At 41.2% G+C, this 12312-nt stretch overlaps 1 protein-coding gene across 2 annotated transcripts in view; it reads left to right on the top strand.

The window, feature by feature from the left end:
- gas2l3 (growth arrest-specific 2 like 3) overlaps positions 1 to 12312 on the top strand; it is a 37366-nt gene that overhangs the window by 14902 nt on the left and 10152 nt on the right. For both annotated transcript variants that reach the window (XM_061029634.1, XM_061029632.1), the window contains exon 2: positions 2734 to 2789. In XM_061029634.1, the coding sequence (XP_060885617.1) occupies positions 2766 to 2789 (24 nt within the window). In that variant the 5' untranslated portion in view covers positions 2734 to 2765. The remainder of the gene's footprint in view (positions 1 to 2733; positions 2790 to 12312) is intronic.

Raw genomic sequence — 12312 nt, forward strand, 5'->3', positions numbered from 1 at the left:
CCACTTGAAAATAAGAAGCACATTCACATTTGAAATGTGTTTTGTTGCCAGAGTAGTATCGCTAAAAACAATGGTGCATGATTGTATTTGGTAAAAGTAAAACAGAAAATGTCTTGCAATCAAAATCCCTGCAGGAAACATTTTTTAACTTGATCAAATCTAACTTTTTTTTTTTAACCAACCAAATGTGCTACCAGTTACTAAAATTCCTTGAGTACTTTCTTCCTCAATCATTTCATCGCTCTTCACATGATGAAATCAGTTGAAACTCTCAGAGTTTTGAAGTTGTACAAACCCATTGTGTTGTAGAATTTAAGCTCGATTCAGGCCAAGGTGAGATTTGCCGGAGGAAGGTGGGGGTTGTTGGTGCTGGTGTGGGACTATTGGCTCAGCTGTGTTGACCAAATGATCAGTGTTATGAGGATCTATGTGCCTGTGATTGCTCCCCCCCCCCCCCCCCCCCCCTCCGGCCACCCACCCGCTGCCTCTCTTTGTCGTGCGCACACCCCCGGGGACAGTTGAGCGTCGGGGTAATCCGTCACGTCCTGTATGGGAAAGGGCAGAGAGGAGCACTCTAGACTAACCGCATCACTTCCTCGTGAGAAAGTCTGATCCACTAAGACTCACTTTGTGTTGAGTAAAAACAACAACATCCCAACTGGGTTTTTTTTTTTTTTTTTTTTTACCCAGAGGGCCGTTCACAGCATCCTGAGTGGCCTGAGTTCATCTTACTTCCTGTTAAACTTTCCCAACTCAGTAACTACAACATCCTGCATGAGTTGATTAAATGTCTTGTAAATTTGATTACACACTTTAAACAGAGTAAATCACTCTGACAGTGAGAACAGATAAGTACTGTAGATTGAAGAGCCACATGTCTGAAATTGGTTAAAAAGACTGGACGGACTTGACTGGATAATCGGTGCATGGCCTGAGAGCTTTCAGGTCATTCACAGGGATTTCCCACATCTTTCTCGTGTCCACGAGTCAGAAGGCTCAGGTGGCCAAGGCTGGACCATACACCAAAAAGATTTGGCTACCATCAACAGGTGCACCGGTGATTCAGTTTTGCAGATGAATCTTTATGGAGTGTTAGTGGACCCTCGCTAAGCACTGGGCGAGTTACTGTTACTCCCCAACAGCAAAGTCTCGCACTTTGCTTATGATTGTGAAAATGTTCCTGTTCAACTATAGTTTCTAATTTTCTGACAAAAAAAGAAGGTTAAACCATAATTAACCATCTGGCAAAAAATCAGCCTTCAAATCAGAAATAAATAATGATTTGACATTTATCGTGATAATTATCGATATCGACTGATATGACTAAAAATGTTATCACAATGAAGATGTTCGAACCGCCCAGGCCTCATTTTCCCATTATCGGTATGTTACCGTAGTTTGATTTAGTTACGCGTTTTTAAATGATTGTGCTATACTCCAAATTCTGCTGCTGCATCGATCAAATAATTGTCTTAATGATTTTCCCTTTTTGGTTTAAAATTTTTGCAAAATCACGACTCTGACTGATATTATATGACAGTGAAAATAGTTGAGATTTAAATAAATCACTTGGCTGCTCTCCTTTGCTAAAAGAGTTATCATCAAGTCAAAGTCCATTTCATATATCTCCAATCTTAACTGGATATACATTCATTTAATCTGCCATTTTCTGCATTTTGAATCTGTTATAATCAAAGGCAGAATGGGTATTATTTCTCAATCAGTCTGAGGCAACCTCCACAAAATTCTTAATTGCTCATTTTTTTAAATACTGAGGTATGAGAAAAATCCTGTCTGAAAAAATCTGAGAGGGCTCCAGCCCCCCCCCCCCCCCCCCCCCCCCCCCCCCAGTTTGAAGGAGCATGACACCTCTGTATGTGCATGTATTATATAATGAAGCTTTGTATTGCAAATTTTTCCATAAAAATATCCGCAGGCATGTTTGGACACGCCTTAATTAGCTCTTGACAGAATATAGATCTGGAAATTGCCACCCCGTGTATAGCTGTAGTCTATTTAGTATGTAGCCGGCCAATTAGGATTAGCGTAGCTTCCTGTGAATGATCTGTTTTTATTTTATTGTGCCAGTTATTATACCCGATCGTTGCAGATCTTAAAGGGTTTTAAGTCGCGCTGTAAGTTCACTTACTGATTTACTTAGCTTAGCATTCAAAAGTCTAGCTCATCCTCTTAAACAGAACAAATAAAACTAAGCGTTGACACATCATGTTTCTTTTGTTCAATTTGTCACAAACAGAAATCTAGAAAGGGATTTATGTTGGGGAACTATTTCTCGACATTAAGGTGTATCCTTCCACTCGTTGTGTCTTCTCTTGCAGTTTCAGGGTGATGTTAAGTCTATGTCTGCATAAGAACCGTGTTTCACAGTTTTAACCAAGAAATAGTTCCAATATGTACTTTACCTCCTTTAACCCCTTCTTCTAGTCGTTAGAAGCTCAGCTAATCACCTACTGTACACGCAGACATTGGTAGGATATAGATCTTCCTCTAACTTCTTGGAAGGAGTGCAAACCAGATGATTGTTAACATGTCAGAGTTTCTTTGGTGCTGCCCAACCTGCCCAGAATCACTACCATTTGGATCTTGATGAGCGTTTCTCTGAAAAATCATCTGAACTAACTTTTTTCCCCAAACTCATTAAAAAAAACACAATATGATAGAAGTACATTTTGGTTTTTCTTTAAACCAAATTATCTCTCTTTTCCTCCACAGAATGAAGAAGTGAATCATCTGCGATCACAGTCATGGCTGTCCAGACTGGCATTCAGGTAGGCAATCCCCCGATATGACAATGTGCACTTTGATCGTCCAAGAGAGGAAATGTTAGTCCTTCAGTCCGTTGGTACAAGTTGGGGGATCAGGGATCAGCAGCATTCGGCTTGTTGATTTTTCTGATCCAATCTGCTGAGTTTTGAAAGTTTTTTAACTTCACAATTTCCATTCTCCTGTGGACATTTTAGACATCAGGAAGAAATCTGTAGGAAGTGTACACATCAGTACCAAAGACTAAATCCAGTGGACAAAGTCTCCTATTGGTTGACGGTCTATTATATCCAATCCTCGATCCGGCGTATTGGTTGTTGCCAACTTCTTGCTGTTAAGAAGCCAACAGAGAACACATTTGGGATGAGGACGCATTCCTGGAGAGGAGAGAGAGGTTTCCAAATTCTAAACTATCAGTTTACCAGCACTAGCTTGGATAGTTAGGTGCATCTGTAGGAAATGGTTAATTTGATGCGGATGCTGATTTTGGCGCTCTTAACGAGGGAATGAACCCCAATGAGTTTCTTTTACTTCAACCGGAAGCTTAAAAAGAACCGCTGGTTGTGACAGCCAATCACAAGCTGCCACACTTAAGATCAACCACAAGTCAGGCTTTGCTTTTAATGAAAAACGGACATCATGGTGTAGTGAAGATGACTTGTTACTATGACGATCTAAACACTCAAGGGATTTGGAAAATGTTTAATTTACTGAAATGTAAGGTTTTTTTTTTTTTTTTCAACACAAATGCAGGTTAATGAATGATACACTTCCTTCACTTTTTTAGACCTGGAGTCTAAACCTTCTTCTTATTTACAGTTAATGATCCTGAAGTCAGTTTGTACATTGTGTAGTTTATAACGCCCTTCAACAGTCGATCTAGTGAGTCATTGTTTTTACACCAAGAACGAACGGTTCAATCTGTGTGAGAAACTTCAGGGGAAAAGTTCCCGGACCATGTGAGAGTTATTCGGATCAAATAAAGAAGTGCAGACATCTGTCTCTTACTCGACAGCTGCGGCGAGCCCACCTGTGTTACAGCTTGCCGCCTTGTTGTTGTTATGCATGTCTGACGTTCCTCCGCTCGGACCCTGAGGAGTTTCTCCGCACATTTTTCAGGAGGAGTGGGTGGAATGCGCAACACTTTTTTTTCCCTTTCCCCTCCCAGCAACCAAGTGTCAGACATCCCAAAACCCAAAACAACAAACGTATCGTGTTACAGATTTGTCACATGGCAGCTCCTCGCTGGGAAAGGCTTTTCTCTGTCATCTGTGTTTGGAAAGTCCTGGCTCTCAACCCATCTTGGATCAGGGATTTTTTGCAAAATATGTATCCCAGTGCTGTGCACTTAGAACATGTGGCAGGAAGCCTCTCGGGCTGATGATGTGTTGACGAGGCTGTCAGGAGCTTCCCCACAGTTGTTGATGAACTTTGCTTGGATGCTCTAGCTCAAAAATTTAACCCCTAAAATCATGTGAATTAAAAGGTTTGCTTTCTCATGCCAGGAGATTAGATTTACGCTGTGCTCTAGCCAGCCCAAAATCATGGTTTCTATTTGATAAAAATGTGGAATAAAGTAGTTCACATTGAATAAAGCATAAATCCCGGTTGCAGCAGAAACAACAGCTGGGATTTTCCATTTGGCATCTCTTTGAACGACAGGTGGCAAATGTATTGAAAAGATCTCACATCTAGGGGTGAGGCAAAATCTCGATACAGCAATTCATGGTTGTCCTGAATATCATCTTACAATAGATGAGTCGCTGGTGCCAAATAAGCATATTTTAATTCAAATGTACTTTCCCTGCCCATTTGACTCACTACATCCTGGTTCTTCAGGATGGCGCTCATGACATGAGTGAGGCTAACGTGAAGGGAAATGAAACTGAGTGATTCAGACTTTTCTAATCCTTTCAAGGGAATTTAGTATTCTTCAGTTAATCAGATGTATCATTATGATTGTCATCATATTGTATTGAGTATCTTATCATATGGTGTGTGAGAGTTATCCTGCGATTTCCACCCTTTATCTCCAGTATTCAAATTCATGAAGTCTTTGGTATAAAGTTGAAAATTACAGCCGACTTACAAGAAAAGCTTAATTTAAATGTTCTCTCTTATCGCTATTGTGGGCCACGGAGTTACCCTACCTCCAGTCACATCTGTTCTTTTGTTTTCATTGGTTGGACCGATCTAGTAAACTTTTTTTTTTTTTGAGAATTCTGATATAAATTGGCTGATTTTGTCCCTACTTGGAGTGTTATCATCGTCTCCCTGTGAGGATATTGATCGGTATCAGACTGTATGCTGCTGCAGAGACTGAAACACTGCGGCTCAGAGCTTCACTGCTCATGTAGAGCGCGCTCACATCGGATACTCAGACACACTCTGACTGCTCTGCTCAGCCATGCTGACAATGTATGCACTCATGGAAGTATAAGTAGCATATGCACACATGTTTTAATGCAACAGTATAAAAAACATTGTAATGTATGAAGTCTGCAGGTTTTGGTTTAAAACGGACTTCAGATTAATTTGTGATCGTCACAAATTGTTGCCGTGAGGCGAAAACCTCGCCACAGCAGAGAGGACAAATCTTGTTTTGAGCTTGATGCGGTTTGGGATTTTTTAGTTCCTAACCCTTAACTTGAATTTCAGAAATAAGAAAACAAGAACACACTGAACAACAGACTTAAACAGAAGAACGTTAATGAGAATGGAGCCAGTGTCGTCTCCTCGTAGCATAGCAACGCTTGCGTGCCAAAATTAATTATTTATTAAGGCGCCGTGTCCACCTGTAGCGTTTTTTTTTCCCATGCAGAAAAGCGCTGGTTGTGCAGTGAGAAGAAGAGCGCTGCTCGCCTGCCTTGTCTCCATGACAACAGTCTGTTGACAACGACAGACACTGCTCCGTTACTTTTTTTATCATACAATTGGAAAAGAGCGACGGTGACGCCAAAAGTGCCTTTCTGGAAAGTTGCAAGATTTTCAACTTGAGTGCTCGGAGCGGCTGCACAGAAACGGCAAAGCAATGGTCGCTGTGCTTTTCATCCAGGCGGCTGCTTTCTGCTGCGAACGCTCTATACTCATTGAAAACAACTGGGGGAAAAAAACGCTGGCGCTCAGAAAAAAACGCTAGGTGGACACGGGGCCTAATGAATGCTAAATGGTTCAACTGGATGACAACTGTGACAACTCGTACGATAGCTGTAAACTGTGACCCCACAAGCTATCATCTGCTGTCTCATTTGGTTCATTGAATGTGTAATAGCACATCGAACATGTAGTGAGATAGTCACCGTCTCGTTTTGAGTTTTTAGCCTGCTAATGAATTCACATCCAATACTTTAAGCTTTATTTTGGTCTCCATCAATGTCTAAGGAAAGTATCCGTCTCTGTAGCTGCTAAATGCTACATTACGTTAAGAACTTAGTCCCAGACTTCGTCTTAGATAATGTAGTTCAGGTAAGGTGGAGATGATTTGTCATCTGTTTCAGCGTAGAGTGTGATGACAGCGGTGAGTCTCAACCAGTGCTGCAGACCCCTAGACCAAAACAACGAGCTAAAAGAGGCTCAAAGGACCCATAGAGTGTCAAAGAACTGCAGCGTTACTGGATCATTTTCCATGGATTTAGTACCAAATATAATTTCCTCATGGCACAATGTCATTTTTGTATAAAACTACTGAAACGTGCAGCTTCAATCAAACTATTAGTGATGTAGAATTCAGTATTCTAAAGTTTTAGCCTGAACTGAGTGAGGAAGGTTTGATAGCATTTGTTTGTTTCAGGAAAAGAACTGTGCGGTCAGCATGAGCAGAAATTCACACCAAAGCTGACTACACATCAAAGAGCAGCATCTGCAAAAACCCCCAACAGAAAGCTGGAGGAAGGTTTCACTGATTCAGCGCAGTCAGACTGACAAGTGAAGCGCTCCGATTACCACCTCCTCTGTTGCTACTCTTCTCAGAATTCCTTCATTAAAACCAAGGCTACGTCTTCTTTTCCCCAGCTTTTTAAAATAGCCAGGATGAAAGTGACCAGAGGAGCTCTTGTAGTGTTTGAAAAGAGCAACGTGACCCTGTTAGTTCAGCCTGGACAAACCAAACAGCTCTGGGGTTCAGTGACGATCGAGATAGGTCAAAGGTTAACAGTCAAGCCATGGGAAGTTTTTCAGTCGAACTGTGACGGCTGAAGTATTTGTTAAAATAAAAAAAAAAGTGTCTACCAGTTTTGCAGTATCTTTGATCTCTCACTTTTTTAATGAGTCATTTCTTGTGTTAATTGTCTTTCATATTTTTTTTTTTCCAAATTGCACAAATTCGTTGGCAACATTTCAACATGTAAAACATGTTTGACAACCCTAGTTTGAGTTGTTGCTCAATATTGGATACAGCTGTAGTGAAAACAGTCAGATCTTCCCTTCTAAAGTTTGTTTGTTTTTCACATGAGTCACGTCCATGAATCATTGACATATGGCATGAAGGAATAGTTTCATAGTAATGGGAACAGATGAAACAGTCATGAACAGTTTATGTAACTCTATATAACATGATACTTATGTGAACTGGAGGCCTGCCTGATATGAGAAGGATATGTGACATGTGATAACGGTGTTCAATATTTGGATAACGATACGAGGCGTGTTCCATAAAGAAATCTTAAATTAGCAGTGACTCACAGTTTTAATGTTTCTCTACTGTTTCTCATGCTTCAACAACACGTGTTTGCAGCATGTTTCTACTAAATCCTAAAAGCTTTTTTCCCCAACTGAATTGGCACCAATTCATCTGATGGCCAGTTTGAGCTGACTGTAAGGTCTTTATTGTTTTTTTTGTTTTGTTTTTTCACATAAAAGTTTAATTAAAGGTTATGTTTTTAAAAAAGTCATGAATTTGTGTTCACTCAAAGAAAGTATAATGAAGGCTTGAATTACTTTAAACATTGTTCATTAATGTTTAATATAATAACGAATAATTCTAGTCCTTGATACAGACGGGGGACCTAAGAACAACATGAAGAACATCTGTATCAGAATTTGCTTTCGGCTAAATGTTGATTTTTAACTTTGGAATCTGTATCGGACTGTACCTGATTTTCTCAAAAGGTTCATTTCTATTGATGACACAGCCCTAGCATGAATATTTATTCTAAGGTTTATACCGAATGCCTTGATCCCGTTTGGAATATTTAGCATAATCCAACTTTCCTTTTCGATCTTTCCTCGATGAATCACTTTATTGTTTCAGGGATTTTTGGCCGTTCTTGCTATAAGTAGCTCTGGTTAAGCTTTTCACCTAAACTCCTAAAACGTACCGAGTAAACGTAGAGGGTAAACGTACCGAGTAAACGTAGAGGGTAAACGTACCGAGTAAACGTAGAGGGTAAACGTAGAGCAAGAACATGAACATCTCAAGATTGTTGCGGTTCTTAGCAGGACTGTAAACCCACATTCCTGAACCTACTGGGAACAGATTAGCTGAGATGTTCTCTCTGCTCGTTATGATCCAGATTTACATGAACAACACTGTTCTGCTTTGAATGCTCACAATACACATGTAGAAAGTCAGGTGTTTTCATTATGAGGATGGATGATCTCACCGTTCAGCCGTCTTTTACGTAACTTGTGAACTATACACTAGACTGCTTTATTTTCTCATTAGCTGGATGTTGAGCAGAGCACATATGTTGTTGTGAACCCACAGAGCCCCACAGGCAGCATGCCCTTCTGAACCGCGTTACATAACATGTATGTTCTTCTAACAATTATAAATCAGGTGGTTTTTGCAGCGTTCTCGTGACCGTTCAGAGCTTCAGAGGTCGCCCTGACGGGGACAGATGTGGATCCATGTTGATGTCTTCTATTGTGATCACTAGTGTCTAATCCTTTCACTGAACTAACTCAGGGGCCGTGAAGCTCAAAGAGTTCCTCCAACAATTCAGTTACACATTCAGGTTATTGAATCACAGTAATGGGAAAGAGCTGGAGTCACCTGAGGTTGAAGTGAGGAAGGGACAGAATGCTTATTTGTCTCAGGACTTTATCACGAGGAGGCTGCTCAGTCTGATGAAATCTGTCTTAAACTGTTTCCATCAGACTGAAGGTCACTTTGAAAATATTCAATTAAAAACCCCTAAAGTCATCAGAGTGATCATTGCTCTAGCCTTGAACCTGGATGTTTAAAGTCCGTGTTATAACCTGAGCATCTTGGGTTTTGAAAAAATTGGATATGTAGGATTTTATTGAAATTTTTTGTTGAGTTGCATTATGGGATTTGTAGTTCAAAATGGTTTGGTTCATCCTCAGGTATAATTTGATGTCATGGTCATCATGCAGTTAAAGAATCTTTTCAGACATTTGTGAGTCCGATCGAACTTCAAGCTGTTGGTTTGAACTTCCTGACGTTGTTTCCTCTTTAGATCCTCTCTTGTGCTGTACTTACTCTCTGATGTCGGTCGCTTTGGATAAAAGCGTCTGCTAAATGAATTTTAGACTTAAATGGGCGTTCACATGAACTTTCCCAGTTGTGTAACACTTCCTGTTGTAATGCCAGCTGTCATTTATGCAGGACAATCAGTAGTAGACCCCTTGAGCCACACTATCTGAGACCAAAGACAGACCCGAGACCAGAGTGCTCCGAGACAAGACCAAGACATTCAGGGATTGAGACTGAGTCAAGACCAAGACCAAGACCAAGGCCGAGACCAGGACCAAGACTATAAATCATTATGTGCAGACTAGAGCGCGTCCCTAACTTAGACCGAAACACCAGAAGAGTTTGCGGCCGTAACCGGGGGGATAAAAATAAAATGATGATTGAATTGAAGTCATTGGTTCTTTTAGAAAGAGGCGTTTTCCTTCTGATCACAGTGATGATGTGGACATGTAGCCTCTCATTAGCGGTCTAGATTTAAAATCCGGAGTTCACCCAGTTTGAGACCAAGACAAGACCGAGGTAAAATTGCAACTCTATTTAGCATCATTAGATTCAAACACTACAGTTTGAACACTAGTTGCCTTGAGCTCCCAGTAAGAAAATATATTTTGGGTCCCATATGTCTCTGCCCCATAAACATTCAGTATCTGTTTGATCTGACGCCTCTCTGAAGCGATATCACACCACTCAGAAGACACACACAGTCAAAGCCTCCATAGCGACCATCTGCAGGAGTATGTTATCACATAACAGCCTCTCTGTTCCACTGGCCAGAAGGTTTCTTTTTCTGTTTGTGGGAAATCAAGTTCGAAACAAGCCTCTGCATTGTCTTAAAACACAAAACCGCCTCACTACAGTGGATCCCCATCGCTGCTCGATGGCATGTGACGGACACACACAGATTACAGGCTGTATCTCAAACAGATGTCAATATAGTGGACGTGGGGGCGGAAGCGGGGGCGTCATCCAGGAGGCAGTTATGCAATGTCTGGCCGCGTCCTAATAAAGCACATCTGCTGCTGATTTTGGAGATTTCCCCCCTTGAGATGCACGTCAACAATTGAAAAGTTGAAAACAAAATCCACTAAGTCCTCTTGGGGGGGGGGGGGGGGGGGGAGACAGAGTTCTTAAACCATGAGGGTTGGGCTACTTACATTTCAGTTCATAGTTTTGCTCCAACATTTCAGCCAAAGTAAAACCTGATAATGACTCTAAAAGATGTTCTGAAATGTTGAACAAAGAGACAACACAGGACATCATGTTGAAGACTCTGCAGGTGAAAAAGACGGTGCAGAGCTGAAGTATGAGTTAAAAATGGAAGGGGGGGGGGGGAATGGATGGGACAGCAGAGGATGGATATGATGGGACAACTGCGTCAAAGGCAGAATCAACGTCTCGCTTCAGGCGCTGAAGTCCCCGGAATATGAACCCTGAGCTAGACGCCCATTGAAGCAGTCAAGTGCAACGGTGTTTACCCGTCTCACATTTTCCCTTTTTGGATCAGAAAGCAAAGAGGAAACAAGTGACAGTAAGGTTGTTCTTAATGGGGAGTCGGGGGGGGGGGGGGGACGGCATCAAAAAGAAGATGATGTTGGGATTTGGTGTTCAGGGATCAAGATGTGGATTTTACTCCCCGAGTGAAGCGCAGTGGATACCAGGCCAACTTAGAGCGTATAGTGGCGGCATCAGAGCGTGCTGAAAAACTCCAGCAGAGCATTAAGTGAAGTGTGGTATGACGACATCCCCGATGCATCCTCTCTGCATGGATGGGTCGCTAAAAAAAAAATTCCTCTGGTATTCTCCCAGTGCGAGGCTGAGTGGTTACTAGAGTATGATAATGTCGTAGTAGAGACACTTAGAACAAACCGCTAACCTACATTCAGGGTGAAGGAACGACGAGGTGTTACCAAGAGACATTGCAGGTTTTTTTTTTTTTAACTCGTGTTGTACGGCGTTTACAGAAGGATTGTACGGAGAACATGCTCGGGCTTCTTCCATAACGCCTCACTGAAGGGATTACATTTGTAAATCCGAGTCCTGAATCAGGCCTGGAGAGAAGAAAACATGTTTTTGACATAAATATTGAAAACAAATCTGCAACACTCCGACTGAAGGAGTCCTATAATCAAACACTGCTGCAGTGATCGTAACATGGCGCCTGTGCACAACAATGATGCATCTTCTCACAGTCAGAGTTACCCTCCTCACAGTCGGAAGGTAAATATTAGTTATGCACAAATACGACTTCCTCAGTCTTCATAAAGACACCAGAGATTTGGATGTTCAAGAAGCTGAATACTCACATTTTGAAACTTCATTAGAAAGTATCAGATAAGAACATATAGAAACAACAAACCGTGTTTAATCCACAAAACTAGCTAATTAAATCTGTGGCTCAGTGGTAGAGTCGGTCGTCTCTCAACCGGAAGGTCAGAGGTTTGACCCCCAGCTCCTGCAGCAACATGTCCGGCGTCTCTTTGGATTTAAGACACTTAACCCCAAGTTGCTCCTGCTGCTTCATCGGGCAGAGTGTGAATGTGTGTGAATGAGATTAATTAGTTCTGATGATAACTTTCCACAGCAGCCTCTACCATCAGTGTGTGACCTGCAGTGTAAAAGTGCTTTGAGTAGTTAGAAGACTGGAAAAGTACAATTTACCATTTACCAAATTTAAGCCACAATCTAGAGCTAATTAAAGTTGACAAAATTCAATAATTCTTGATGCCATGTGTTTTAAAAGTTCAATAGTACCGAAGCTTTAAAAAGACTTCAGACCTTCAGTCATATTTTTAATCAAAAGCTGCCGTGATCAAAAGAGAGAGAGAGTACTTTCTGAATTGCACATATATGTTGACAACAAATGTGTGCAATTTAGACGTGTGTTATTTTCTTACAGCCTAACCAGGGATGAGGAATGCAAATGAGCCATGGCTAGAAGTCCTACATTGATTGCGTCATTTTGCACTTTAATTAGATGTAACAATGTCTAAATGTCATCTCCCTGACAAATAAACTGATACATAAATAATACACAGCGTGCAGGAGTTTGCCTGCAATTGTTGGTGATTAGAAACCAGGAGTTTCCTGACATC

The sequence above is a fragment of the Labrus mixtus genome, chromosome 22 (genome assembly GCF_963584025.1).
Source record: "Labrus mixtus chromosome 22, fLabMix1.1, whole genome shotgun sequence".
NCBI lineage: Eukaryota > Metazoa > Chordata > Actinopteri > Labriformes > Labridae > Labrus > Labrus mixtus.